Source organism: Dermochelys coriacea, chromosome 3 (assembly GCF_009764565.3).
Source record: "Dermochelys coriacea isolate rDerCor1 chromosome 3, rDerCor1.pri.v4, whole genome shotgun sequence".
NCBI lineage: Eukaryota > Metazoa > Chordata > Testudines > Dermochelyidae > Dermochelys > Dermochelys coriacea.
Window position 1 is genome coordinate 139,526,420 of NC_050070.1, and position 24,592 is coordinate 139,551,011.

The 24,592-nt window shown below is 40.4% G+C and overlaps 1 protein-coding gene across 5 annotated transcripts in view; it reads left to right on the forward strand.

Moving 5' to 3' along the window:
* The window catches only part of FMN2 (formin 2), a 277,143-nt gene that overhangs the window by 21,478 nt on the left and 231,073 nt on the right, over nucleotides 1-24,592 (forward strand). For all 5 annotated transcript variants that reach the window (XM_043511421.1, XM_043511423.1, XM_043511422.1 and 2 more), the window contains one exon: nucleotides 21,331-21,497. In XM_043511421.1, coding sequence (XP_043367356.1) covers nucleotides 21,331-21,497 — 167 coding nt within the window. The remainder of the gene's footprint in view (nucleotides 1-21,330; nucleotides 21,498-24,592) is intronic.

A 24,592-nucleotide genomic window follows, 5' to 3' on the forward strand; every position in this document is an offset into this window, starting at 1 on the left:
GTAAAATTGTACATAGAAAGGAGGCATTGGACATTCTTGAAGGGCAAGAAGTGCAAATCATGCAACTGCACAATTTGCATATTTATGTATTGTTACGTTGGCATATTTTTCTTTTTCAATTGAAAAGTCATTTTAATTTTCTCCTTCTGTTTCCTCATCACAGTGTCTGTTTCTCTTCTAGTGATGGGCACGTGTAAAGGTCAATAAAAATAAAGACTTTTACTAGATGTTTTAGGTGCCTTGGAATCCAAGGCATTTTAGGTGCATTGGAAACTCGAATATAAATATAGCCTGGGAGAAACTCGAACACTGAGGTGAAGGGTGGGGAGAGGGGAATGTGCTGTCTTAGCCAAACCTTGGAGAATGCCAGGTTAACTCCATTAACAATATCTCAGACCCTGCAGGGGAAGCCCTGAGGCTCCTGCTTGGTTTGTGGGGAGACTCTCTCCCACTCCTGGAGGGTCTATTTCAAACCCACCAACCCCTCCCCGAGAACTGCAGTCCTAAAGGCTACATCCAGCCCCTTCTCTGCCACTGCTGCTGGTCCTGTCCCTATTCCTTCAGTCCTGCTCCTCCTGTGAAAGTGTAACACACTCACTTCTCTGGTCAGACTGGAAGTTGGGATGAGATGCTCTGAGTCTACCTATGTACTTTTAATCTCTGGTCTCTGGTAGGCCTCACCAGCCACAGACTGGAACCACTCAGCAGTGACCATGTGCACTAGGAATGTTTGTGGGTACAGCATCCACCCCACATCCTGTTTTAGTCCCTTGTTTCACCAGGTGATTCAGACTCCTGGGCTTCCAATTGGGGGAGAGCTGGGAATCAGGAGCAAAGGAAAACTCAACAGGCTTCCTCCATATCATCCCCTTGCTTTTCAACGTAGAAAGGAAGGGGTTTTTTCTTTCCTCAGTTTTTCTTTCTTGGATTCCAACATCACAGATATCACTGAATGGAGAATAAAGCTTCAATGGAGCATAAAACAACCAACTACTTGAGGTGGGGACAAAATTTCCCCCATTGGTTCCATAATTGTCCATTATCGGGATTCTTGCCCCTTTCTCAGAAGCATCATATATTGGTCACTGTCAGAGACACATCACTAGAGTAGATGGTTTCATACATTACGACCATTTCTATTTTCCTATGATGTTATTGTACCTTCATAAGTGAAATAGCCCAGAAACTTAGGAATCCACTATGTGAATATCATTTTGTATGATCTGTTTTGTTTGATTCGAGGTTATGTTTTCTTATTGTACTAATCATTATAGATATTAGAAATACCTAAGAAAGAACAAATTATTTCCCACTCCCCAGTAAGTTTTTTGAAAAGAAATTTCAGAGCCAGGAATCACGGAGCAGTTTAAAGGGAAGGAAGATGCCAGTGTTTGAAATACTTGTTTTACTCTGTGTATGAAGTGGGGACTCAGTGACTCCTTTTCAGCTATACTGAATGTTATGGATCTGAGGCCACAGCTCATTGCTTTACAGATATTTCTTTGTCTGTGCATCCATCAAGGAAAGTTACATGTGAATGAAAATGATTCACTGATGTTTTAGGTGACGAGAAGAAAAGCAGTATTTTTGCCTCTACCAGAGAGGAAAATAGAGGTAATGAGAGTTGTGAAAAGTGGTTTAACAATACAATTGAAACCTCAGGAAGCCATGATTATAAAAATGTTTTGAAATTAAATTGGAGATACTCCAAGTAAATAGCAGATCTAATGAAAGTTGTGTTAGGGTCCTGTAGCACTTCCCTAGAATGAAACCATATATAACTGGTGGATTTGTGACTGTACAAAAACCTCAGGTTGGGGCTGCTGGTATAAACAAGAATCAGTGACTTGAAAATGTATTTTCCAGTAGAGATGGACCCAGACCTCCTTTTGGGGGAGGTGTAAAATGGCAAATGAAATGTGCAACCGTTTGAAATGGAGCAGTTTTACTATATTGGATTATAAAGACCAGTATTACAGTTTTACAGTTTGCACCGACAAAGGAAACCCTCAGTAACACCTTCCTAAGAGGCATCAGAATAACTTTATGAGACTAGACAGACACAACCGTGGGTTGCTGACATGTTGTGAGAACTTGGCAAGGAATGCAGGTTTCCCACCAGAAATTACCACAGAAATAATAGTAACCCATTGAGCAGAATAAAATAGCTTGCTGAGAGCAATGGAGGACCTGGACAATCCAACATAGGAGTTGCCAGAGATGTGAGTTGTGAGTTGCCTAGACTTTTAAAACCAGAGAAAATATTTTTTCTTGCATAAAAGTACTTATTAATGATCAGATGGATAAAATGGGAACTGATCCTGGGACTCTCTTCTCTAATTTTGGAGTGGCTGTGGTACAGAATCTTTTATAACATACCCTTGGAGTCTGCACTAGAATAATACAGGAACAGTACTGGTGACGAATCAAGGTCCCAGGGAAAATAATGTAACCTGGTTTGTGCTGTAAAAGAGAGATCTAGCATACTGTCATTATGCTATGCCATGTTACAACATGTACAACTGAATTAGTTCCTTGTTAATAAATCATCCAAGGTCTTGATGAGCCGATGGGGACCAGTAGAGATAGGGATTTATAAATAAGACCTAGAACCTGAGTTTTATGATAAGTAGTTGCAGGTGCTGTGCCCAAATATTGTATAGCCATGTCATGGATAGTATTGGTTGAAAAACAGTGTCTCTGGTTATTTAACCCATTCTGTGGAGGTTTTTTTGGGGGGGGGGTATACAGCAGCATGCATTGTATTCATTTTGAAACCATATGCATTTGCAGAGACTGGCTTCACCTCTGTCATAAATATAAAGCGAAGGGTAACCACCTTTCTGTATACAGTGCTATAAAATCCCTCCTGGCCAGAGGCAAAACGCTTTCACCTGTAAAGGGTTAAGAAGCTAAGGTAACTTCGCTGGCACCTGACCCAAAATGACCAATGAGGGGACAAGATACTTTCAAAGCTGGGCGGGGTGGGGGGAGAACAAATGGTTCTCTCTATCTGTGTGATGCTTTTGCCGGGAACAGATTAGGAATGCATTCTTATAACTCCTGTAAAATTAGTAAGTAATCTAGCTAGAAATGCATTAGATTTCTTTTGTTTAATGACTGGTAAAATAAGCTGTCTTTTTGTAACTTAAGGTTTTGTCTAGAGGGATTCTCTGTTTTGAATCTAATTACCCTGTAAGGTATTTACCATCCTGATTTTACAGAGGTGATTCTTTTACTTTTTCTTCAATTAAAATTCTTCTTTTAAGATCCTGGTTGCTTTTTCATTGTTCTTAAGATCCAAGGGTTTGGCTCTGTGTTCACCTGTACCAATTGGTAAGGATTCTTATCAAGCCTTCCCCAGGAAAGGGGGTGTAGAGCTTGGGGGGAATATTTTGGGGGAAGACATCTCCAAGTGGGCTCTTTCCCTGTTTTTTGTTTAAAATGCTCTGTGGTGGTGGCAGCATACTGCTCAAGGACAAGGAAAAGTTTGTACCTTGAGGAAATTTTTAACCTAAGCTAGTAAGAATAAGCTTAGGGGGTCTTTCATGCGGGTCCCCACATCTGTACCATAGAGCTGAGAATGGGGAAGGAACCTTGACAATCTCCATCGGGTTGGGAATCATGTTAGCAGTATCCATCTTAAACGCAGTTTACAACTACTGTTAAAAGATGGTTTGGTCTTCTACTGTGTTTAGAAAACCCATGCTGAAGCACTTTTGAGTCCTGTTGAAAACTAGCTCTGCTAACGTGGTTCTTGGGCCTGAGCAGATGAACTCCAGGTTGGATGTGGGTTGATATCAGTCATGGAATCCATTATTTCACTCGACAACCATTAGGCTGCTGGTGTAAAGAGACAGCTGCCTATCATGACCAATATTGTCTCACTGTTAGCTTGTACTCTCCTGTCTCTATAGCCAGCTGTTGTCTTATAATTAGAGTGGAAACACTTTGAGGCAGGGACTGCCTTTTTGTTTTGTATTGGTAAATGCCTATCACAATGGGCTCCTGGTTCATGACTGGGGCTCTTAGGTGCTACAGGAATATATTACTACTATTAATGTAGGTAATTGGGTAGCAAAAAATTACTAGACAAATTCCTCTTAAGTTTACCTGTAAGTGGAGGTCAAAGCTTGAGTGTCAAAAATACTTTACCTTAATACCAAACAGACTGTTCTTGTGTAATATGCTTCTGTCACTTAAAAAAAAAAAAAGGGAAGGGTAACCACCTTTCTGTATACAGGGCTATAAAATCCCTCTGGCCAGAGGCAACATCCTGTTACCTGCAGAGGGTTAAGAAGCTCAGCTAACCTGGCTGGCACCTGAACCAAAGGACCAATAAGGGAACAATATACTTTCAAATCTTGGGCGGGGGGGAGGCTTTTGTTTACCTCGTGGTTCTCTCTTGGGACTGAGAGGGGCCAGACAGAATTCCATCTTTTCCAACCCATCCTAATCCAAGTCTCCAATATTGCAACCAGTATAGGTAAGCCAGGCAAGGCGGATTAGTTTCTTTTACTTTATGTGAATTTTACTTGTGTTATGAGGGAGGTTTATTCCTATTTTCTCTAACTGTAAGGTTTTGCCCAGAGGGGAATCATAGATACTAAGGTCAGAAGGGACTATTCTGATCATCTAGTCTGACCATCTGTGTTTTGAATCTGAATACCCTGTGAAGTATTTTCCCTCCTGATTTTACAGAGGTGATTCTTTTACCTTTTCTTTAATTAAAATTCTTCTTTTAAGATCCTGATTGATTTTTTTCATTGTTCTTAAGATCCAAGGGTTTGGGTCCATGTTCAACTGTACAAATTGGTGAGGATTATTATCAAGCCTTCCCCAGGCAAGGGGATGTAGGGTTTATTTTGCGGAAAGACGTCTCCAAGTGGGCTCTTTCCCTCTTCTTTGTTTAAAACGCTTGGTGGTGGCAGCATACTGTTCAAGGCCAAGGCAAAGTTTGTACCTAGAGGAAGTTTTTAACCTAAGTTGGTAAGAATAAGCTTCGGGGGTCTTTCATGCGGGTCCACACATCAGTACCCTAGATTTTAGAGTGGGGAAGGAACCCTGACAGCTTCTCTCTATTTTAGTGTGCAGTGGACTAAATATTGTATGGTTTAAGTGCAGTGAACTGTTATCTTAATTATATGCTTACTATAAGATCAGTTGAAAAACCTAGAATATGTTGAAATGGCTAAATGTTGGGGTAACTCTAAAGAATGGGTGTGGGGTTTTTTCTGTGTTGTAGATTTCAGCTCCTTTTTGGTTCTGTTTGATTACTCATTAAAGTGCCTACCTAATTTGTCTGTAGTAACCGTATTACAGTGGTATTAAAAAGTATTTGGGTTTGGACTGAAGAGCTGTTACAACATATTTTATTTTGAGCAGACCAAGGAGCTGCTGGCACCTGAAAAGAGATGAATATATCTAGATTCCAATTAGAACTACTCTCCTCTTTTATATATGCTTCAGATTTTCCATGGGTGAGTAGGAAAGATTCAGATTGTCAGTTGCATAGCAGATTCTGAATAAACACCCAATAGGGCACCAGGAGAAAGGGAATAGCAGAGGGAAGCCTGGAAGATTGCCGTAAATTCTTTGTCTGGGTCAATGGTGTTGTCAAGTTATGTTAGAAGGTGTTGACTGATGGAGTTGGGTACAAGAGTGGGAGATGATAGTTCAGTAGCCCTATCCAATTGTTTTATGGGACTGGCTATGGAAGTGATTGATCCAAATAAGAGTAGATAGTGTAACTAAAGATACTAGTGAACACAGAAACATTTTGATTGCATTTAATAAATGGCTATTGAACCCGTGGTCATGAACTGGTATTGAATTACTTTCTGGACTGGTATTGAAGATCATTAGAAAAATGGTAATTTTTATCTGTTTTTGTTCAAAGTTTTGTTTTATAAGGATCTTGACTTCCCATGCTTGGCTCCTACGTGGGCTAAATATATATTTAAGAGTTTCAAACTCAAGTCTTATTACTCAGCCTCAAATGGAAGGGTTTGAGCCAAAGAGCCTGGAGACAGGTTGGAGATGAGATTAGAACATCCACCTACCCCCATCTTTACCTGTTTGTAGAGTAGAGCCAACCTATTTGGAATGTTATGGTAAGACCTGGGTAAAACAGAGGGGAGAATTGCCTTTTCCATTTGAAGCTGAGCATTTCCTTTTGGGTAGGCAAAGGATGCAGATGTTGGCTCTTGTAGCCTGCAGTACAAAAACTGAGAGAGCTTTTGTAACTGGATGACCAGGATCTAGCAGGTAGCACATTAGAGTGAGGAAACACTATCTCTAGGGGGTTCAGATCCCTCTGAATTTTGGCTTTTGATACAATTCACCGTGCATTTGGTGGTGAGAAGAGGATTAGTCATCCATTTGTTATGTAACAAGATTGTGTGTACAAACTTCTTCACATTATGGGGGCAGGGCATATGCAAAATGTTGTTTAGCGTTAAGAATGAATTTTCACTGACCGATACGATCTCTTAATCTCTTTATACAAAAATAACTTTGAGACGAGCAAGACCTGAACCAATACACTCTAAGTCAGCAGAGGATTATTAGAAACTCTCTAGTGGGAAAGTGCAATAAATCAGTCTCTAATCTTTGAATAATGTGTATAATCTCTCAATTCAGTCCACAAGCAAACCGGAAACTAAAATGCATGCTTATAACCATGGGCGGCAGGTATCGTAGGCAGGGTTAGGCTGTGCCTCACCAAACAACCGAGTGTGGCCCCGCCCACACTCTGTCCCCAGACTAGGCCCCCTCCTGCAGTTCCCCTCCCTCTGCCCTGGCTGGCCCATGCTGCCTGGGGCTGGTCAGCCTGCCTCCTGCAGATACTTGGGGCGGCTGGTGCTGCGGCTGCCGCCCTGTGTGCCAGGGGCGGGAGCACTGGGGCCATGCCACCTGGCGCAGAAGCTGGGGGATGCAGTGGCAATGTTGGGCCTCGGGCACAAGGGGAGGGGCTAAGGGCCAGCCTCCCTCAACGGCTGGGTCACTGGCCTCCCGTGCTCACAAGTATGTGCATTTGTGCAGGAATGGACACATACACGTGAGTATCTCATAGCCATTTTACACTTTGAAACCCCCCCCCCAGCTCCCATAAAAAGTGAATGGAGTTGGGCACCTAACTCCCCATTTGTGCCTTTGAAAATTGCTGCCTGAAATCTGTAATACTAACAGATATTGTATTTGGGCTGACTAGTACAGATTAATTACAAAACTAGCAGGTTTCTTATCTTCTTGCTTTGCCCCCAAAGTGTTAACTAAACATTAAGGCCCTCATCTTGCAAACAGATAAGCAAGTGAGTATTACGTGCCTGTAAATTTAGGATTTACGTTAATCCTAATGGGACTGTTCACACACCCAAAATTAAGTACGTGTCAGAGGTGTAAGAGTGTGCAATTAAGTACTAAAAAAAAACCTGTCAAAACGATTAAAAGAATTAATAGTGATTGATCGCAAGATTAAAAAAAAATTGATCCCGATTAAGCACACTGTCAAACAATAATAGCATATCAATTTAAATTTATTATAAATATTTTTGGATGTTTTTCTAAATTTTCAAATATATTTATTTCAATTACAAGGCAGAATGCAAAGTGTAGAGTGGTCACTTTATATTATTATTTTTATTACAAATATTTGCAAGTAAAAAATAGAAACAAAAGATAGTGCAAGTCAAAGCATGAAGGGGCATACGAATGTTTTTAGCATATCTGGCACCTAAATACCTTGCAAAACTGGCTACAACAGTGCCATGCGAACTCCTGTTCTCACAGCCAATGGGAGCTGTGGAGCTGGCACTCGGGATGGGGCGGGGGCAGCGCACATACCCACATGCTGCACCTCAGCCTAGGAGTAGCCGGGATAGGTTGCTGCTTGTGGGGAGCTGCCCGAGGTGAGCACCTTCCGGATTTGGCACCCTCCTGCACCCCAACCCGCTGCCCCATGCCACCTCCTAACACCCACACCTCGCACCCCCTCCTGCACCCCGCCACCTTGCCGGCCCCACGCCGATCAGACTATAAACTGGAATTTCAATGAAGATCAGCAATGCCGATTTATAGAGTTTTCTGGTTGGTGATGTGCCAGATAAAACTGTTTTTACTGTATTTGAAAATGTAGAAAAAACATACAAAATATATATAATTTAAATTTGGTATTGTATTATTGTTTAACAGTGTGATTAAAAGTGTGGTTAATCATGGTTTATTTTTTAATTGAGTTAATTTGTTTTGAGTTAACTGCAATCAATTTACAGCCCTACTAAAAAATCAAGAAAAAAGTGAAAGGTGATTGTGCACTATTAATTTTGTCCCCCAGAATTTCAATGGACTACTACATTTGATATGTGTTAATTATTATGCATGCATCTAATTCTGAGCAAAAATTATCTGATGAGATATTTGATCAATAGCATTTGATCATATTAGATTTCTGTAATTGAATATTCAATTAATGACACAAAAACATCCTGTGTTCCTTTTATTACTTTACCCACATGTGTAAAATTACTGTGCTTATAAGTTTATGCAGTATTTGTGTTTTGTGAATAGAAACACTCCTTCTTCCGTTTCTTGATGGGGAACCTGCTGTAGTATCTTCAGAGTGCCACATAATTCAAGTATTTTGCCAGGGAATTTAGGTCAAGCATGCACAGACCCTTGACTGAAATGAATATAAAAAGGGGGCAGAGTGTAAACTGTGTGTGTGCGTGTGTGTGTGTGTGAAATAAAGTTACAGATCTATGAAATAACTTTGTTTCAAGGTGTTTGGTGAATTGATTTAATCCTACTGACTTTTTCAAATATTTTGACAGACATCTTGTAATATCTTGTAAAATGTCATGCAGGCTTCTTGCAGTCTTACTCCATAGTGTATTATTGCTTATAATTGTCCTAGGACAGATGTAGTGTTGACTTCTATAAGATTACTCATGAGAATAAGTTACTCAATGGCATGATTAACAATTGCACAATCAAGTGCTATACTTTCTGATGCACTGTAGCTTTCTCCAAAGGAATTTGTAAAACAGTGGTTATTGACAGAAGTAGGAATTGGAGGGGAAAAAAGTGATTTAAAAACCCCACTCTGCTTTGTTCATAAATTCTTTGAGAAAGAGTATTTCTTTTGTACAGCACCTAACGCAATAGGGCTCCAATCTCCAGGCATTACTGTAATGCAAATAATAAATTACAAAATAAAAAAACAAACTTAGCTATGCTGATATGTCCATGTTCTTTGACTATGGTAAAATTGGACCATTTATTCCTCTATAATGATCATCCTTGAAAAATAAAATGTCAGGGTATGGAGTCAAGAAAATCCTTAAGGCTGGCTTTACTATTTTTGCACTGATTTTTCCTTCCCTCCCCACCTTCATTTATAATTCTTCAATAACAGCAATTGTGGTTTAGGGCATTCTGCTAGTGGGAATAGATTATCATTCCTGGATGCCCTGGATTGGAACCCATTAAGTACCACAGTAATAGTTTATAAATTGGAGTTCAAATAAATTCTAATGCAGAACCCAATGAACCAACTAAATTAGGAAATGAAAAAAGGATAAACTGATGGCAGACTTGATATAAACTGCAAGCCCTAAAAATAATGGCATAAAAGAATTCACCTAGAATTTATCTTTTTTAGGAGGTCTCACTATATACGGAGCTGGTTCACAGCCAGGGCCGGATTAACTCTCCTGTGGGCCCGAGGTTATTAGATTTTGTGGGACCCCTGTATACAAGTCTGTCTTCTAATTTAAAACAAAATGATCACAATTATGGCATCTAGGCTATTAACACTGTCAAGGTTCCTTCCCTACTCTGAATTCTAGGGTACAGAGGTGGGAACCTGCATGGAAGACCCCCTAAGCTTATTCTTATGAATTTAGGTTAAAAACTTCCTCAAGGTACAAACTTTGCCTTGTCCTTGAACCCTATGCTGCCACCACCAAACGTGTTAAACAAAGAACAGGGAAAGAGCCCACTTGGAGACATCTTCCCCCCCCCCCCCCCAGCCCTACACCCTTTCCTGGGGAAGGCTTGATAAAAATCCTCACCAATTTGCATAGGTGAACAGAGACCCAAACCCTTGGACCTTAAGAACAATGAAAAAGCAACCAGGATCTTAAAAGAAGAATTTTAATTGATGAAAAAGTAAAAGAATCACCTCTGTAAAATCAGGATGGTAAATACCTTACAGGGTAATCAGATTCAAAACATAGAGAATCCCTCTAGGCAAACCTTAAATTACAAAAAGACACAAAAACAGAAATATACATTCAATTCAGCACAGCTTATTTACCAGCCATTTAAACAAAAGAAAATCTAACGCATTTCTAGCTAGATTGCTTGCTAATTTTTTACAGGAGTTCTGAAGAGCATTCCTTATCTGTTCCTGGCAAAAGGATCACACAGACAGACAGACCCTTTGTTCCCCCTGACCTTCAGCTTTGAAAGTATCTTGTCTCCTCATTGGTCATTTTGGTCAGCTGCCAGTGAGGTTTTCTTAGCTTCTTAACCCTTTACAGGTGAAAGGGTTTTGACTCTGGGCAGGAGGGATTTTATATCTCTGTATACAGAGATGTGGTTACCCTCGCCTTTATATTTATGACACGCCCCCCAAATCACAGATAGGGTGAAACACTGTCTGTGATTTCTTCCTGGAGGACTAGGAGAAAACAGAGTTAATAAGACACATGCACCTCTAAATATACTACCAAGTGTATAAAGACTAACAATATTTTCCACATCTCAAGGACAATTTTAACCAGTTGATTCTGGGAAACTTTCACGAGAGAGTGCATCAGTCACTTTTTTAGAAGCGTTTGAGATGTGTTGGATGTCGAACTCAAAATCTTGGAGAGCTAAACTTCACAAATACGTTTTTTGTTATTTCCCATGGTGGTATGAAGCCACGGTAACGCAGCATGGTCGGTTTTTTCCATCAGCAGGTGGAAACGCCATCCCCAAACATATGGGCATAGCTTTTCCAGAGCGTAGACACTGGTGTAACATTCTTTTTCACTGACTGACCAGTTGCTTTCCCTCTCAGACAGCTTCTTGCTGAGAAACACTACAGGATGGAATTTTTGATCCGGTCCTTCCTGCATTAAAACTGCTCCAACACCATGCTTGGACGCATCTGTGGTTACTAGGAAGGGTTTGTCAAAGTCTGGGGCCCTTAGCACAGGGTCAGACATGAGTGTCACTTTAAGCTGGTTAAAGGCCTTCTGACGCTCTTTGGTCCACTGAACAGCATTGGGCTGTTTCTCTTTGGTTAGGTCTGTCAGTGGGGCGGTCATTTGTCTGTATTGTAGTACAAATTGCCTGTAATATCCGGCCAACCCTAAGAAGGATTGGACCTGTTTCTTTGACTTTGGGACAGGCTACTTTTGGATAGCATCCACTTTGGCCTGTAGGGGGTTGATAGTTCCTTGACCCACTTGGTGTCCAAGGTAAGTCACTCTATTTAGGCCTATTTGACACTTCTTAGCCTTAACAGTTAGTCCTGCCTCCCTTATGCGCTCGAAGACTTTTTGTAGATGTTCCAGATGTTCTGCCCAGGAATCCGAAAATATGGCCACATCATCAAGATAGGCGACTGCATATTCTCCTAATCCCACTAGGAGACCATCTACAAGTCTTTGGAAGGTGGCGGGTACATTCCGCAGCCTGAAAGGGAGTACATTAAATTCATACAGCCCGACGTGTGGTGAAGGCTGACCTTTCCTTGGCGGATTCATCTAGCAGTACCTGCTGGTACCCTTTGGTTAAGTCCAAGGTAGAGATGAACTGGGCCTATCCCAGTTTCTCCAATAGTTCATCTGTGTGTGGCATTTGGATAGTTGTCTGGGAGAGCTACAGCATTTAGCTTACGGTAATCCATGCAAAAACGTATCTCCCCATCTGGTTTGGGAACTAGAACCACTGGAGATGCCCATGCACTGCCAGAGGGGTGGATTACCCCCTATCTGTAGCAGTTCTATTTTTAACTTGAGGAAACACCCAGTAAGGTTGGAATTTAGTTGGGTGAGCATTACCTGTGTCCATGGAGTGGTGTGCCCGTTCAGTCAGTTCTGGGGTGGCTGAGAACGTTGGCACGTAGCTAGTGCACAGCTCCTTGATCTGCTGTCACTGCATAAGCCCAAGGGTCATGGAGAGGTTCACCTCTTCCACGCTACCAGCACTTTTCCCTTTATAGTAGACACCTTCAGGCCACTCAGCGTCATCTCCTCCCTGGGCTGTAATCTGACAAACCTTTAATTCCCCAAAAACATCATCCTGTAAAGCCCCTGTGTTAATCCAGCCCTGTTCACAGCGATAGTTTTAAACCCTGATTCTGAAGCATGTAGTAAGCTGGTTTCCAGCACACGATGTAGCATTCCATTTCAGTAGGGCTCTGTGCAGACACAGCAGCCCACAAACACACTATATGTTGTAGGATTGAGGCCATAGTACATAAAATGGGTGTCTTTTGCATATTGTTCAGGAGAACCAAGCTGAAGCAGCGTGTGTGTGTGGGCGGGGGGGGGGGAATTTTTGTGGCTACCACTTTCCATTTAAGGCAGCTATTGTCTAAATGACCATAGTGTCATTTTTATTTTATTGACTATGCTATAGGCAAGGAAGACTTAATTAGCTTTCAGTGAATGCAGGGGGCAGGGTTTAAGCCAAAACTTTTTTGCTAAAAAATGCAGGTTCAGGTTGATCAAAGCATTTCACTTATTTGTGTCAATTTACCAAATTGGTCTTTGGTTTAAAAAAAAATCTGAAAAATTGAAACGTTTCAGTACTTTTAAAAATGTATTTCAATTTTTTTTATTTGAAAACTTTTTGAAACTTCAGTCTTACTAAAAATATTAAGTTCAAACAAAACCATGTTTTGTTCAACCCAGAATAAACACTTTTTTTAGCTTCTCACAACTGCCCATGAACCAGAAAAATCCATTATTCACTCAGCTTTAATAGTGAATGATTTTTTTACCCTCTTTATAGCTTCTTCAGAGTTGTTATGGGTATTTTGAAAATATCCTTCATCATCATTATCCTCCTTCTCCTTCCCCACCCCTTCATTGGCATGCAGCACTGGAATGCGTGTGAAATCTTTCCAATATCCAGTAATTCACTCTGACATTTCTCCTCTCTTTTTCTTTCAACTTCAGCTGCTAAGGCAGCAGGATTTAAATGCACTGTAGCTTCGGTCTCATTTGATTGATTAATATGCTTGCATAATATTTGTGATGAGGGGGAGCATGAAGAGGGGCTGGAATGGTGGGGGAGAGACTAATCTTCCTGTTCCCTTATGAAAAAGACACACACATGAATTAAACTAATGTGGCTCTATGGAAAGTTAAAAGTATAACCTTTTGCTTGAAAAGTTTTAGCATCTTCATGCTTTGGAGCAAGGACTTGAAGGGAGTTGCCCTAGTAATCAAGGATGTACCTCTCGCTGACCACTTGAAAATATGCCCAAATTTGTCTAAATTTGCATGTTCTCAGTAGAGACTTGTTAACTTGGCAGCTAAATTCTCTGAAGCTTCTCATTACCCTAAGTATGCTCCACCCATCCTTGCTCCTAACTACTGGCTGGACTGCACATGCCCCATCCCCAGAGAGTGACTGAACATGTTCCAGTCCAAGGTTGCATGACCAGATTAGAGCTTTCCAGACGCTGTTTCCCCCTATCTGCCAGGGGCTACTGCAACACCAGAACTGAAAGCACAAGACTCTTCTGTTGGCATCGAGGCAGTGAGCAGGAGGAGGAGGAGGAACTCAAGTGGCACGTGCTGAGGACTGAGGAATATGGAAGGAGATATGCAGGAGCAAGAACCAGGAGAATGAGATAGGGAGAAAAGGTAGAGTACAGGAACTGAGGATGGGGCGAATATAGGACAGGGACAAGCATTGGGTGGGAGGCAGATGGGCAAGAGCTGCAGTATTGCAACAGGGTAGGGGATAGGGTGGGCACTGGGGAAGTGGGAATAGAAGAAAAGGAAAGGGAGTGGCTTGAGGGATGGGGACAGGCAGAAAGATCTGTAACCACGAAGGCACACTATGATACCGGAACCTCACAAGTCCTTTGCTGTCTAACTAATTAGGTGGGTCCTGAAAGGAAAAAATAGTTTTGATCATGTAATTAAAGACTATATTCCTGCACAGAAAACCTGAATGCTGGCATGTCCTGATTATTGAATGCTTGACTTTGCAACCTTAATCAGCTTTTTAACATGTGTAGGTTTTTTTGGGGTACATACAGATATATCTTCGCTATACTATAATACGGTTATTTCCTATTCCATACGGGCTTCTATAAGAAAATGTTTGTTTCCTCAGTCCGAGCTAAACATGGTGGGCTCTTGGTTTCAAAACTTATAGAATGATTGCTGTGTGGACATTTCTAGCCTTACTAACATGAGTAAAAATAGACTGGGAACAAAGTTGGAGCAATTATAGTTAAAGAAGATGCTGTATAAATAAGCCATTGTATCACTTGGTGTGATCCAGTGAACCGCTACAGGCTTCAGGAATCGCAATATACTGAAATAACTCCTCACTCTGTTGCTATAAAAAGTCTGTTCAATGTACTGAAGGCTGCTATAGTTGCAGTGGAAATTAGCACTGAAGTTGGATCAGAGGCTCAAGGCTATCTTTGGAATTTGATCTGCTTAAGTTAGATATTCTAAAGGCCTGATTTCCCCTCCCTGCTCCCTCCCCCGCCCCACCCTGCTCGGAAACACTGAGCACAACTTGTACCTATTGACTGCTCAGTCCCTCTTGCAAATACAATTCCAAGTGTTTAGGAGAAATTTAGTTACAAATACATCCAATAATATCATTTACAGCCACATTCACCATTGTTACAAACTATTTTATAACCGGTTTCAGAGTAGCAGCCGTGTTAGTCTGTATTCACAAAAAAGAAAAAGAGTACTTGTGGCACCTTAGAGACTAACAAATTTATTTGAGCATAAGCTATCCGATGAAGTGAGCTGTAGCTCATGAAAGCTTATGCTCAAATAAATTTGTTATTCTCTAAGGTGCCACAAGTACTCCTTTTCTATTTTATAACCATAACTGGAAACAGTGAAGCAAAATTTCTGGAAGGGATTGGTATTCTATAGCATGCTTTGGGCTAAAATAGTTGCTCTTCCTCCCCTTAGTCCCCCTGCCCCCTTTACAATGGTGCCAGCTCTCATTTTATTGCAAATCTCATGAATTTTGAATGCTTGGAGTTGGCAATACTCAACTAACCAGACTGGACAGGGAAATTGAGCCAGACTATATGATCCTTGTGGCAGGGACTACCTATTTGTGGCATGAGTGGTGGTGACTGGTGAGCATGTTGCCGGGTTTTAATCTATTAATAAAAGTAGACCCCTTACAGTAAAACTCTTGCCAACCATAATTCTGGCAGTGCTGTTTTTCACAACCCTTTTGGAACACTATTGTTGCTCAAATCTCACTAGGGTGGTACAGAAGGAAGAGAAATAGGAGAGTGGAAGAAGATAAAGGTGACAGGGAGCAACAGATGATGGAGTGGAGAGCAGCATGATATTTAGCAGGCTAAAGCAAAGACCTGAGCTGAATGACAGTAGCAACAGCTTGCACACTGAGAGACGGCAGCAGTATCAGATTCTTGTTTCTTGAGCCAAAAATAAATTGTCTTTTTATAAAGTGGAGTACTAAAAACCTTTTTTTTCCCTATTATTGCTGATTTGGGGATTTATAAGACCTGTCTTAGATTTTCTAAAATATACCTCTCTTGCTTGAGTTACTTCTTTTTGCTGGAGGTTTTTGGCAAGACCTGAAGACCTGAATGGTGATGAAACCTGTAGCTGTAACCTGAACTGTCATTGAGTTAGTATCCCTTCTCATCTCAATTTAGTATTTGGGAGAAAGGGAGTATATTGGATTATAGCCTCAAGTGATGATATGAGAACCAGAAGATCTTCAACAACCTGAAACTCAAAAAAAAAAGTCATACAAAAAGTGGAAACTTGGTTAAATTACAAAGGACAAATATATTTTTCAAAAACTAAACAAATAGAAGCATGCAGAGGCAAATTTAGAATGAATTATTTAGGGACATGATGGGTAACAAGAAAACATCTTACATATACATTAGAAGGAAGAGGAAGATGAAGGACAGGGTAGGCCCATTACTGCATTTTCTCTTATTGTCTTTCTGTCCTCAGTGAGTAATAGCTGGAGTGTTAAATGCCTTTTTAGTTTGTTTTCACCAAAAAGGTTAACAATGATCCGAGAACTAGCATAGTGAACATCAATGTAAATGAGGTAGCATCAAAAGGCAAAATAAGGAAAGAACAGGTTAGGATTAATTAGACAAGTTACATGTCTTCAAGTTGGCAGGGCCTGGTGAAATACACCCTAGAATATTTAAGGAAATAGCAGAAGAGATGTCTGAGCCATTATTGATTATCTTTGAGATTCCAGAGGACTCGAAAAGGGTAGAGACAGTACCTATCTATAAAAGGTGGAATAAGGACAACCCAGGGAATTGTAGATCAGTCAGTTTAACTTATCCCAGAAAGATAATACCGCAAATAATTGAGATCAATTTGTAAGCACCTAGAAGATATGTTGATAAGCAACAATCAACATGGATTTGAACAGAACAAATCATGAACAAATCATGTCAAACTAACCTAATATCCATCTCTTACAGGGTAACAAGCCTGGTGGATAGGGGGAAGCAGCAGACATGATATATCTTGACTTTAGCAAGGCTTTTGATACTGTCTCACATGACCTCATAAACTAGGAAAATTAGCCTAGATGAACTTTTGTAAGGTGGGTGCATAATTGGTTGGAAAAGTGAACTCAGAATAGTTACAATGGTTCACAGTCAAGCTGGAAGGACATATTGAATGGAGTCGTATAGGAATCTGTCCTGTGTCTGGTTCTATTCAGTATCTCCATAAATAATTTGGCTAATGACATAGATAGTACACTCATAAAGTTTGCAAATGGTACCAAGCTGGGAGGGGTTGCAAGTGCATTGGAGGACAGGGTTAGAATTCAAAATGATCTTGACAAACTGGAGAAATGGTCTGAAATTCAATAAGGACTAAGAAGAAATAATCAATTGCACAAATACAAAATGGGAAATGACTGTCTAGAAAGGGGTGCTGCAGAAATGGATCTGGAGTTTATAGTGGATCACAAAGTAAATATGACTCAACAACGTACTACTATTGCCTGTGTGCGGCCCCCCCCCCAAGGAACTTAGTCCTGTCTCAGTGCAGGGAACTGGGCTAGAAGACCTATCCAGGTCCCTTCCAATCATACATTTTTATGACTCAGGTCTTCCAAAGAGCTGCTTGTAGTTCTCCAGAAAGAAAAGTGAAGGGAATAGCTGAAGTTTTAAAAGTAACAAATAAGCAATTTTTTTTCCTTGAGGGGCGGGAATAGGAAGAGATATGAGGCCATTCAGATTTCACCCTGAGTATTTAAGAAATGAGTGCATTTTTATGTTACAAAGTCTGTTTTTAATTTCTTCTTAAATGTATGGTTCTGTGGTGTGTGTTTTTTGCTTTTCTTAATATCAGTGTGAATCAAAGAGTTCAAAGAGCTGAAAAACAATAAAGGACACCATTGGGTTCTGAATAGCGTCAGTATCCCCAAACCACTACTGATGGCTGTCAGTGGAAATGGAAAGCTTCAGTTCTAGTGACAGCATCTGTTTATACTTGAAAGTAGCTGGAAATGAGGCTGAAGCTGCCCTGAATAAGGGTAAACAGGTCTTTCTTTCCCCTCCCCCAACCTTCTGTTCTACCCAAAGACTGTTATGTTGCCTTTTTTGGGTCTGGCTTTGAGGGGAATCAGTGTGGCTAACCTTTTCTGACCATTCACGTGGGTAATAATCTTAGCCCCTCAGATTGTTCCTTCTGAACTCGCTATTTCATATACAGAAAATTTAAATAGCTTAACACTTCATTTTAAATATGACACAGTAAGTGTGTTAAAATGTTTAACCCATTTAGTGTTAATAGAGAGAATTGTTCACAGCAGTTCAGCATGAAGCAGAAAATTGAGCTCATTTAAGCTTGCATTCAGTAAAACATGTATAATCTAAACTGACAGAACGTATTTTTACTTCAAATTTTCATGTGTGTGTTTGTGCAGTAATTTCAAGGGACACATGCAGTATTAGAACACAGATTTGTTTAAACATAATTCCTTCTTCGCGGTGGTAATCCTTATTAGCATCTTGAGTCAAGACAACAATAGATGCAATGCAAAGGGGGGGGGGTGGTTTAGTACTACTTAAGTTTGCTGAAGAGCTGAGTTGAAGGGTTTTTTTCCCCCCTAATAACATTTTTGTTTCGTTGACAGATGTTAACCTAAAACTATTCTGCTCTTTTGATAACTGGTGTTGAAAAACATGTCTTTGTTACCTAATGTGCGCAAATAATCATCATAAATTGGAGAGAAAACATCCGATACAGATAGAGAGCATGATGAGAAATGTACAATGTTGTTTTTGAATCCAGAAACCCATTTAATGAATCAAAACGTTTAAAAATATGTATATTGTCTGAAGCCTATAATATGGTTTAATGTTTAAATGAGATTTTTTTTAAAGTAGTGAGTAATTTACCAATGAATACTATATTTTTTTTAAATTGAATAAATGGGAATGAAATCTTTGGCTAAGTGTGCTGTTTCATTGAACAAATATTTAAAGTTAAAGTCCTTTGCTAAGACTGCCAACAAGGGTGCTGTTTCAAAGACCAGAGAATCATGAGGCAGGGGTGTCACACTTACTTACTTTCTTATCACTAGAGGGAGTTCCTCTGTTTGGTTTAAGCCATAGTTGCCCAAATCTTCCAAAACTACTAGTGATTTTTGGGTTTCCAAGTTCACACTTTAAAGAGGCCTGACTTTCAGAATCAGGCCCCTCAAAAATCACCGGTTGCTTTTAGCAGTTTGGCCCACTATGGGGAAGCATGCATTGCTGTTGGCTATTCTTTCACAAACTCAATTAAAATCATCTTAGAAATCTCTTTTCTCACACTTACTGTGCATTAATGTGAAAACTGATCATTTGCTGCTTATCGTGCCATTTAATTGTACTGTGTGGTCTTTTTTTCATTTTACAAGTGTCCAGAAAATAGCAGGATTTGGTGGTGGCTGATTTTTCTTCTTATAAGAATGTTTATCTGCTTTAAAGGAACACTATTTTTTTTTTTGTTGTTACAGCATAATTGGAAGCAGTGGTTGCTGCTCTGAAGAGAGAGGCAAAGACCTATCAAAAACTTGGCTGTCATAACTCCTTTGTTGTGGGCTCATGGATTTGCTTTGTTTTAAGGCAGTTTCTGTTGTATACTAATCACACTGTACAAAAGGGAAAGATTTATTTCAAACCAATATTCTAGGTGTACTAAACCCAAAGAATATATTGCCTATTTAGAAGGCCAGTTACCTATATTTATTAAATATAAACAGAGGTGTTGTCAGTACAAGCTACATTTTTACATAAACACTAAAACGGAAGGTGTTAAAGGGGTGCTAAGCAAGATACATTATCACCATTATACAGATGGTGAAAAGAGTGGACAGAGAAATTGGACAACTTGTTTGAGGTCAGAAAGCAAGTCAGTTGTATAGCACATAACAGAACTGAAGTTTCTTGCCAGCCAAGTAGCTGGATCCATTAGACCCTATAGTATTGTAGTGAAAGATAGGGACTCAAAGAGCGTATTAATTGACACAGTGAAAAGAAATGGCCTTCAAATCTATCAAATCTTTTAGATTTGAAAAGTGAGCATCAAATCTTAAATTTATTTTTGTTTTTTTCTTTCATGACATTAAACCACCTGATGTTCGTGTACAATCCTAGAATCAGATATTACCCTAACTGTAAAATCTCAGTGAAATTGGAAAGCCTCAATATTTCAATATGTCGGATGCCTGCATTTTGTTCAGAAAACTGGATACCTTTTGCGAAACAGCCTGTGAAAATTTCATTTAATTTAAAATAATTTTTCACATAGAAATGTTTGAAATTTCTTGCATTCTAATGAGAACCACATTTCATGAAAAGCAAATGCCCCATAATTCCAATTATTTGTTTTAGTAAACCTCTGGAAAATGCTTTGATGGCTTTGGCAGGTGTTGGCTTGTGATGATTGTTACCATTTTGGCCACAAATTGTATATGCAGCTAGTCCGTGCTAACACATTCTACTAATTTTATTGCTCCTGTGTTTCCTCTTCTCCTGCACTTGTTCCATCCATTTATTATGTCTTGTAAACAGGAACAACCTTAACTTTGGCATTTCCTGATTCATCTGTTTTTAAATGCTTAACCAGGCAACTTTTGATAGTCTTTTTAGTATATATTTCTGCATTACATGTGACTGTGTAACTAATCTGTTGGTTTTGTTGTTTTCTTTGATTCTCCATTTGGCTAGACTTGTACAGTACTAGGTTCTTGGGACCTGACAGTATTGTCATCTGTAAAGCACTTTGCAAGAACAACCTGCACAAGTTCAGGACCTTTCATATTTTATTGGTGAAGAGAATATTTGGGGCACAAAATCCAGGGTTTAGTCTTATAGGAGGCAACTTCCGTTGAACCTGTGCCTCTGTGTACAGAGGTCTGTGTTAAGATGATTCTCTTCTGGCCTGGAGCACTCTGCAACCTTTGGAGCTCCATAAATATCACTCTCAAATGGCCAGCAATTATGATTTCTTCAAATGACCTGGGAAACTCTCCTGAGAAGTACAGCACCAACTCTAGTATTCTCTTCTGTGTAGTTCAAGAGCTAGGAGTTGGGAAACTTTGGTTCTATTCTTGACTTTGTGACAGCTTGCTATGTGACCTTGAACAAGTTACTTAACCCTGTTTTACCTCATGTTCCCCATATGGAAAATGGTGTAATATATACTAGACTTTTGAGGGCCTGTGATGACAAATAACTGAATAAGTGTAAAGTATAATTTAATTATGTTTCTCATAGCAGGAGACTGATTCTAGACTGGGAATTCAAGACTCTTGTTTGTATAGTACAACTGCTAGGCCACTAGAGCCAACTTGATGTATATTTACTCTTTGAAGCCCTATGAACAATAAGTAGTATTGAAACTTTAATTTGTATAATTCTTAAACTAGTGCATAGAGATTTATTTTTACTTGAAGGTTGATCTGCTGACTTCTCCAAACTTGATGTTTTTGGTGTCTATACTTGTCAAGCTCTTTATTTCAGGAGTGAGGTAAAATATTCTACATTTTTTTTATTCTACAAAGATTATTACAAATTATCATTGGTCTATTATATAATCTTTGCAGGACGAACTCTCCTTGAAAAACTGTTCAGCCAGCAGAAGAATGCCCCACAGGAAGAAGCAGAAAAGCTATGTTCTAGGATAATTGCGATGGGGCTCCTACTTCCTTTCAGCGATTGTTTCAGAGAACCATGTAATCAGAGTGTGCATCAGAGCACGCCCACGTTTGATGTAAGTTGCAGAATTTATATTGTAGATACTTCTTATGAACAATCTTAATTATCAGTGGTTATCAATCACTATCAAACCTATCAATCTAGGAAAATTCTCCTCTTGGAGAACTCTGCGCGCCCGCCCTCTCCCCACCCCCCGTGATCAAGTGACTAAAATTGTCCTATTAAATGTGGGCAACTAAATTTAGTGTTTGGGCTCATACATGTTCGAGACTGGATATACAAAATATACTGGAAACAATTATTTTCCTTTCCCATAACATGTTCTCCTTCAAAATTTGAGAGCATAATGGTAGTGTTTGCCATGTTGCTGTACTATAGCTGTTATTTTCACCAATTTACACCAACCCTCTTCTCTTTTTTTGTAGGAAGGTATACATAGCTTTCTGCATTTCAACCATGAGATCATACCTGGTCTCCTGCAAGTCCGGTGGTAGCTTCACTGGAAAACCAACAGTATACCATTCTGTCAGTGCCAGATTGTCATTTTGGGGGCCCGATGTACAATGGCAATTGTGGGGATATCTTCCCTGCTTCTGGGGAGAGGGATTGGGTCCTACCCTCAGACTTAGAGGCCCTAGAGTGTGTGTGCTGCAGAACAAACCCACGCTGGCCTCGCCCTGTAAAGGAACCTGCACCGCAGAGCTAGCCCAGCTCCTTGCTCTGATGTTGCCACAGTGTGCAGACAGGACTCTTACTGGCTGTCATAAATAAAAAGGGAAGGGTAACCACCTTTCTGTATACAGTGCTATAAAATCCCTCCTGGCCAGAGGCAAAATGCTCTTACCTCTAAAGGGTTAAGAAGCTTGAGTAACCTGGCTGGCACCTGACCAAAATGGCCAATAAGGGGACAAGATACTTTGAAATCTGGGGTGGGTGGGAGGGAGAGAAAAGTTTTCTCTGTCTGTGTGATGCCTCTGCCAGGGACAGATCAAGAAAGCAAGCAATCCAACACCTACACAGTTAGTAAGTAATCCAGCTAGAAAATGCGTTAGATTTTCTTTTGGTTTTGGCTTGTGAAATTTGCTGCTCTGGAGGGAATGTGTATCCCTGTTTTTGTGTCCTTTTGTAACTTCAGGTTTTGCCTAGAGGGATTCTCTGTTTTGAATCTGACTGCCTGTGAGATTATCTTCCATTCTAATCTTATGGAGTGGTTCTTTTATCCTTTTTTTGTTCTTCTAATGAAGTTCTGTTTTTTGAGACTCTGATTGGGGTTTTAGTGTCCTAAGAACCCAAGGCTGGTCTGTGCTCATCTTGTTTATTCTCAAGCCTCACCAGGAAAGGGGGTGTAAGGCTTGGGGGGATATTTTGGGGAAAGTCATCTGCAAGTGGTCTTTTCCCTGATTCTTTGTTAAATCGCTTGGTGGTGGTAGCATACTGAATCCCAGATATGGGGAATTTTGTGTCTCGGGAAAGTTTTAACCTAAGCTGGTAGAAATAAATTTAGGGGGTCTTTCATGCAGGTCCCCACATCTGTAACCCAGAGTTCAGAGTGGGGAAGGAACCCTGACACTGGCTCTAAGTTCTTGTGTATGTTTCTGCCTCCCTTCCCCCAGCACTCCAAGATGGGGGCCCTGTGCAAGTGTACTAAGTGCATAGTTTGATAATCTGGGCCTGCATGTTACCATGAAACTCCACAGAACTCCGGTGCAATGTCTACCCTAAGGGTTTTTTGTTTTGTTTTGTTTTGTTTTTTTACAGTGGGAGTCATAGAATTGACCTTGAGAGTTCATCTGCACTCGTGGCAGGACTGAGTATTATCTAGGCCATCTACGAGAGGGTTTTTCTAACCTGCTCTTAAAAATCTCCAATGACTGAGATTCCACAATCTCCCTAGGCAGTTTATTCCATGTTTAACTACCCTGTTAGGAAGCTTTTCCCTAATTCTTAAGAAGATAAGAATGGCCTTACTGGATCAGACCAAAAGTCCATCTAGCCCAGTTTCCTGTCTTTCGACAGTGGCCAATGCCAAGTGCCCCAGAGGGAATGAACAGAACACGTAATCAAGTGATTCATCTCCTGTCGCCCAGTCCCAGAACCTAAACTGCCCTTGCTGCAATTTAAGCTCATTGCTTCTTGTCCTATCCTCGTAGGTTAAAAAGAACCATTTTTCCCTCCTCCTTGTAACAACTTTTTATGTACTTGAAAACTATTATCATGTCCCCTCTCCATCTTCTTTTCTTTAGACTAAACACGCCCATTTTTTTTCAATCTTCCCTCATAGGTCATGTTTTCTAGACTTCTAATCATTTTTGTTTCTCTTCTCTGGACTTTCTCCAGTTTGTCCACATCTTTCGTGAAATGTGGCACCCATAACTGGATACAACAGTCCAGTTGAGGCCTAATCAGCATGGAGTAAAGCAGAAGAATGACTACTTTTGTCTTGCTTATGATATACCTGCTAATACATCCCATAATGATGTTTGCTCCCCCCCCCCCAACAGTGTTACACTGTTGACTCGTATTTAGCTTTTGATTGACTATGACCCCCAGATCCCTTTCTGCAGTCCTCTTTCCTTGGCAGTCTTTCCCATTTTGTCTATGTGCAACTGATTGTTCCTTCGTAAGTGGAGTATTTTGCATTTGTCCTTATTGCATTTCATTCTGTTTATGTCAGACCATTTCTCCAGTTTGTCCAGATCATTTTGAATTTTAATCCTATCCTCCAAAGCACTTGCAACCCCTCCCAGCTTGGTATCGTCCACATATTTATAAGTGTACCCTTTATGCCATTATTTAAACCGTTAATGAAGATTTAGAACAGAACTGGATCCAGAATTGATCCCTGCAGGAGCTCACTTGACATGCCCTTCCAGTTTGACAGTGAACCACTGATAACTAGTCTCTGGGAATGGTTTTCTAACCAGTTCTGCACCCTCCTTATAGGCAGTAGCATAGCGGGGGGAGCGGCCGCTCCCCCTCTGAGCACAATTTTTTAATTTTTACTCACCTGGCGGTGCTCCGGGTCTTCAGGGCGGGGGCCTTCACGCGCTCCGGCTCCTTGGTGATGAGTACCGCCCGGTGTGTACAAGCGGGTGGCACCTTTTTTTATGTCCGCTGCCCCTATTCGCTCCATCTAGCTACGCCACTGCT